The sequence below is a fragment of the Priapulus caudatus genome, unplaced genomic scaffold (assembly GCF_000485595.1).
Source record: "Priapulus caudatus unplaced genomic scaffold, Priapulus_caudatus-5.0.1 Scaffold0, whole genome shotgun sequence".
Classification (NCBI taxonomy): domain Eukaryota; kingdom Metazoa; phylum Priapulida; class Priapulimorpha; order Priapulimorphida; family Priapulidae; genus Priapulus; species Priapulus caudatus.
This window is the reverse complement of record NW_014577061.1, coordinates 1,101,799-1,108,238: the sequence shown is the minus strand read 5'-3', so window position 1 is coordinate 1,108,238 and position 6,440 is coordinate 1,101,799. Positions and strand designations below refer to the sequence as shown.

At 42.7% G+C, this 6,440-nt stretch overlaps 1 protein-coding gene across 1 annotated transcript in view; it reads left to right on the top strand.

Moving 5' to 3' along the window:
* Positions 1-6,440, top strand: part of LOC106808768 (zinc finger CCHC domain-containing protein 2-like) — a 24,130-nt gene that overhangs the window by 14,555 nt on the left and 3,135 nt on the right. The window contains exon 2 of the mRNA XM_014811993.1: positions 3,759-3,879. Coding sequence (XP_014667479.1) covers positions 3,759-3,879 — 121 coding nt within the window. The remainder of the gene's footprint in view (positions 1-3,758; positions 3,880-6,440) is intronic.

Below are 6,440 nucleotides of genomic sequence, written 5' to 3'. Positions count from 1 at the left end.
CGCGCGCCTGGCTGGCTGCCGTACGTCCGATGTTTTTCGGCAACTCCTACCCCCCAGAGACGCTGCAGTGCAACGCCACGTGTGCGACCACCACGCTCTCCGTGCGCCGAGCGCGAAGATAGGAATTTTAGGCGCCTTCTTTTGGATTGGCTTGGAATTTTGCAAGATGTCAGCCTCCATGACTGTAGCCAAAATCCCCAATTATCTACCAAAAAACTTTCCCGAACTTTCTGTAAGTGAGGTTAAAGTAGTTTGTTAGTATGTTTCCTTAAAAAAACATGAGTTTCCAGTGAATTAACCCAAAATATCACAGCCGTTTATGACTGATTGCTTGACTGAACAAAACCTTCAAGACGACAGAACAACGCCGTTTTGTTAAATGTTTGGTTTTGGTTTATGACCGCTAATAAAGTACTGGATAAGTCATCTGATGTATTTCATGAAAGACCCTATTTTACTCATTATTGATAAACATATAATATTAGTAATAGATTGCAGAATTCTTTGTGCAAAGTGTGTTATTTGCATCTTAATCCATTAAGTTGATGAAGGGTCTAGGCTATACTTATAGTTATACTGCGAATTTCTGTTCATTGTTGGTCGCTAGTCCGCAAATGCAAGACGTTATAACTCGCCTTTTGTTTCGTAATGTGAGGGTGCGGTTTATCCAGTTACTGGGCGTCCTGCGTCGCGCTCGGACTATAGTTCGTACCGTGTGGTCCGATTATTACGTTTCAGCTGACCTCAGGGGTTAAACACTAGGCTAGCTACTAGTACTACGACTACTAACGTACCTGCTAATACTACTTACTACTACTAGCGTCAACGAGTACGAGTACGTATAGCTCTAGTACTGTGCGTAGCCCCTAGTCTATAAGTCCGTCCTACTCTAGTAGTACTGTCGTAGCCTTCGCCTTCTTCGATCCTTGCGACGAAGCACTACGACGTGCGGTGTACATACGTACGTATGCTAAGTATTAGCGAGAGCCCAGACCCGCTATAACATTAAGATTTGAGTATGAAAATAACACATTTTCCCTGAAAGAATTGCAATTATAGTGTATCTATATGTTATATTTAATAGAGAAAAGATATGTTTCATTGGGAGATACATCAGAAAACGTACATTATCTAGCGGTCCATAAAACGCCGAAATCAAGACATTACAAATGGGCATTTGTTCTCTTGTCAAAAGGCAAAGAAAATCGATACAACCAATCAGAAGATGCCTATATCTTGCTATTGTTATAGCGTTTGCGGACAAAAAATTTCCGCTGGCCGGGCGGAATTACTTGCGAGCACGTGGTGGCGTGGCCGTTGCCAGTTGTTTACACGTAAGCTATCTGTTGAGATTACGCTGCAAAAGCAGCCGCAGCAACAAATACTCGCCCCTGCCGCGCAGCGCGCAACAAGCGGAACCGCTCATAAGGTCTATATGTCCCCCAGCGGGTACTGCCGGAACGTACCCTGGGTACGGTCGCGTATACCGGAACGTACTGCTGGTCACTTATTTGATAAATGGTTAGGGTTAGGGTTAGGGATTAGGCGGTTAGGGTTCAGGGTTAGGGAGTTAGGCGTAGGCGACTCCCTAGACTCGTTAGTGGAGTAGCGAGGTAACGGTCGCGGCATATTAGATAGTGCCAGGTTACGTTCCGGTATACCGGCCGTACCCATGGTACTTCCCCGCAGTACCGCGCGGGGGGACATAAGACCCTTCAGACGCAAGCAGGCCAGCAGCAAAGTGCCCGCGTAGCCGAGCCGCGTGTAGGTGTGACGAAACGCGCGATGATTACGCTTTCCCGCTCTACACGATTCGCGCGCGAGTCCGGCCCTTCCTTCCGCGCGCGAATTCGTATAGCGGGGCAGCGGCGAAATGCTAACATTACAACACACCGCGCGGTCGCGTGCGCCAGTGCCGCGAAGTGCGGCGGTTTTAACCGTTTGGCGGTCGGGGAACAACGCATCATTTTGCGCAACTCATGTTGTACCCGGTTCTCTGGTTGGCAGTTTAGTGACATTCACTAAGGAATGGACTGATAACTGATAGAGAGAATTTGTTTTTAGTGTTCTGACTGTTCTCATTTGAGAGCTTGTTATTTCTTCATTTGGAATGTGTGGCAATTTATGCCACAGGCTACGCTGTGTTCAGAAGATTAGTTGTCTGTGCAGGATGGAGATGATGAAATTCTAAACAGCGTTTCTGCGCTGTATAGTTTATAAAGGTTAAGATTGGATTTGTCTTAGTGCTAAGTTTCTTTAATTTGAAATGTTAACAGTATGTAACTGGAAGGTGTTGGTGACTGATGACTATAAGAAGATTGAACTGTTCTGAAAAAACTTTAAGAAAAGGGGATGTTGATGCGCGTAGTAATATCAGCCGCGAATACCCAGGAAGCCTTGGTAAGTGAGGTGACGTCATGAGTGGCAGAATAAAAGTGGTGTGTGTTCTTGTAAACACGTCGAGTTTCTGTCCTCCCCGCTCGTAAGTACTGGTCCTACGCTCAGGATCCACGTATTAACACAGTGGTCAAGATTTGTATGTGTGAGGTGTTGTGTAGTACTGTTTATTATGGACTCTGTTTATTATACTTATGACTCTGTGTACCATGGAAATTGGAATCCTCATGTTGTACTTGTATGGACTCGTATTTATGAAGTGCTATGTAATAATAGTATTGCACTTATGTGTTATCTATGCTGTATCTATATTATGCGGTCACATATCACATTGTACCCATGTTTTTTACTATTTAATAATCAGGTTATGAATATTATCAAGAGTAGATAATAACACATTATAATAACATTATATATAACACATAATAACAGATGTGTTATTATCTACTCTTGATATTATGTACCTTTTACTATGTATGATTATGTATTCTATTGTATTTATGTATCAATCTATATTTAAGTAGTGCTTGTTACCGGAAAGCTTGTGTGTTGATCACTGATATTACTTACTTTTACAGTGTTTGTTGAGAAGATAGAGGTAAAAGGTATACAGAAGAGGCCAACAGATCGACGAACCCAGTACCACATACAGGTAGGTGACAACACTGCTGCCGGATGTTAGATAGACAGTGCATTTAAAAAACAACATTTGTTAGAATAGTGTGGTAGAGTAGTATGAGGGCATCTTATATGTGAAATACAGTAATAAACACTATAAGTCTACGACAAAGTTATGACAAATGTTAGGATACGTACATGACCTTTGAATATGTAATAGTAAAATGTACCCATGTTTCGTCTGTTGTTACTGAATATCCAGAAAGTATTGAAAAGGCACTACTTGAACATGTTTGTGTTCCTGTGAGTTTCTTAGGATTTATCTGTGTAGGGAAGAGTTAAAAAGGCTAAACAGTGTGAGTTAAAAAGGTCAATCCCCTTGTAGGATAGAAATGCAAGCACTAACTGGGTAATGTGCAAGTGACTGTTTAGGTTGGTCACTAGGACAGGAAGGCAAAAGCTAACTGAATTATGCGTGCTGAATGATTAGAATTGGTAAATGGGTACGCAAAGGCTAACTGTGTAATGTGTATTGAATGATTAGAATGTTAACTAAGATAGAAAGCCAAAGGCTCTACCTAGGTTTTATGTGATGTGTTTCTCTCTCTCTCTCTCTCTCTCTCTCTCTCTCTCTCTCTCTCTCTCTCTCTCTCTCTCTCTCTCTCTCTCTCTCTCCCTCTCCCTTCCTGCGTCCAGCTTCTCCCATCTCTGCATATATTACCGTTTTCTTTTATCTGCTTCAGGAACACAAGAAGAAGGTTTTGTCTCACCATGGAAAGCCAGAGGGGAAGCAGAGGCGATCTGCATCGGAAAGCTCATCCCGATCGTCCGTCATGTCCAGCCCAACACGCACGCCTGAGAAAGGTAAGCTGGGCGTAATATTTTGAAGGATAATTTACTACGGGAATATACGTGTGAATTTGTGTCACAACTAGTCTTCGTCAATTAAAGTCTTGGGTGTCGATATAAAATAACTCGGGGGGGGGGAGGGCAGATCAATTAGGCAGCGCATTGTTCAACATTTCCTGCGACAGGGGATTTTAATCGAATAGCAATGTACCCAATCCTACTGTTCCTGTAATCATAAGTTTGACCGGATGTTGAGCATTTCATTCCTAATCTACCTAGCAACGCTCCAGGTGTATCCATGGAACATTATCTTTTCGGCTCCTAGAATCTATGTTGCTACTGCTAGGAGTAAGTGAAGGTAAACAGAGCAAATCAGCACCGGTGCTTCTCTTCAGTATAGAGCAACTCGGCAGTAAAGTTCAGTAGGGTGGCGAAGTATTGGGAAATGTTTCACCAGCATTAGGCTTGAAATCGGTTGCTTATTGTACATCATTCTGGTCATTACGCGCTGAGTTAATTTCTAGGAACCCAGGTATAGGAACCCAGGCAATCCTTCGATGTCTGTCTATCGTTTGTCAATGTGTATGTCACTGTCTGTCTGTCCATCTGTCTGTCTGTGAGTGTCTGTTTGTCTGTTTGTGTATTTTTGTCTCTGTCTCTTCAGTGATTTTAGATTATATGTTGGCAAAACGGTGAATTGGTAAGCAACATAAGAACTCGTGTCTATCACAAATATGTTTATGTACTTTAAAACTACTTAAGTGGACCTACGAAGACTGTAGGAGGCAAACTAGTTCGACAAGGACGTTCAAAATCTCACATGATTATAGCCATCGAGGGATGCTCTGAGAGCTCCCTTGAGAAATACCAATGTTGCGCACACAGCTTCCATCCTGCCAAGCATATTTATAGAATGATGTCATTATTTCCTAGAAAGTCCTCTACCTTTGATCTTTCTGCCAAAAACAGCACTGATAATTGTTCCAACAGTTCAGCACTTGGGAGCCAGGTCGTTGCTATCACCTTGTATGATTGCTCTCCGCTTTGTGAGGCCCTCTAGAAACTAATCTTCCATTTCTTGATGGTCATTAGTGTTACCAGGAACAGAATACATGCATGTACACATGAAATTTTGTTGAATGTTCAGAAAAAAGTTGTAACAGGCACACAGTGACAGTGTTTGCGGAATAATTTCATTATATTTGTGTTTGTATCATTTCATTACATAAAGGTATAATAGAGTTTACCCTGAATAAACTGGACCGTTGAACTAGCAATCAGCTCCGACTAAAAACATTTTCTATATTATGTATTTGAATTATGTTGTGTGGAAATTTATACTAGATTATGTTGCATAAAAAAACGTTTTGCAGATTTGAAAGCTTTGACATTTTTTTAAATGCTGTTTTTAACTCCATTCTTTGAGTCATCGTGCTGTTATCGTGACGTTATCACTAACGCTTCTGCTTAGTGGGCGTGTGAGATATTTTGTAAGCAGGCATGAGTTAAACACGCGTGTCGATGTGTTTACAAGGGCGCCCCCGGACATAAATAGAGCGTCTCACTGCCCCGGCAGTGTTAGAGCTTTAAAATAAAAACCATTCGCCAAACTGGGCGAGTGAGTCAATAAGTTAACTCGCCCAGGAGAAATCTGTACTCGCCCCAAATTTTAAAACAAAAATGCTTGTCAAACAATAGTGAAAAAACACAAAAACACCATTGATTTAACTACACATGTAATTCATTGATCGCGTTTCTCAGAAATTCAAGGCACATCTCCTCTGAAAGTTCGTGTTTTCATTTTCATTTAATTTACTTTTATTCTCGGGCTGCTTTGCCCCATCGATGAAACGCCACGTTACGCCAATTTTATTGACTTGTTAACACCAAGGCGAGCCAGTAGTAGCGCCGTTGCTACACTACCGACGATGCGTACAGGGCAAGAAATTAGCCAAAATGTGAACCAGGACCACCCAAAATTATAGCAGGCCCTTAGACAAATGGAACAGGTCCTTACAAGTTTGGACAGGCCTTTAATTGTGTTCAATTTATTCCATGATTAATATAAGTATTAGCTTTGTGTTTATTTATAGGCATACCAGACTTGTCACACGTTTTTAATACCCCTGTCACACCTTCCCGCGATCACGTTCGCGCTCCCACTGCGACCTGAAAAGTATGAAAGCGCGAGGAAAAGCGCAGTAAGGTATCTGAGAACGAGTTGGTAATTGGTTGAGACGCAGTGGAAACTGTCAAGGACGGAAGAGGGTCGCCATGAGCTACCTTGAGCGCCAAACCTCGGCGCTTGTGTTGGTCCGAATCAAAACAAGCGCAGCGGGTCGGCGCTCTGTAATGAGCGGTGTAATGACTCAGTACAGTCGCCGTGACAGCGCAAAGCGAACTACATCGTGGATGTAGCAACAACGCATAGAAGCAACTTGGGGTAGCAGAAATCGTCCCCTGCGACTGGTTTGCGACTGCTGTACGCTCATTGGGCTCTCCATACGTGCCTCTCCCGTTCTTACTGCGCTTCCACTACACTTTCTGGGCTTGTTTCCGCTCATTCTACGTCCACA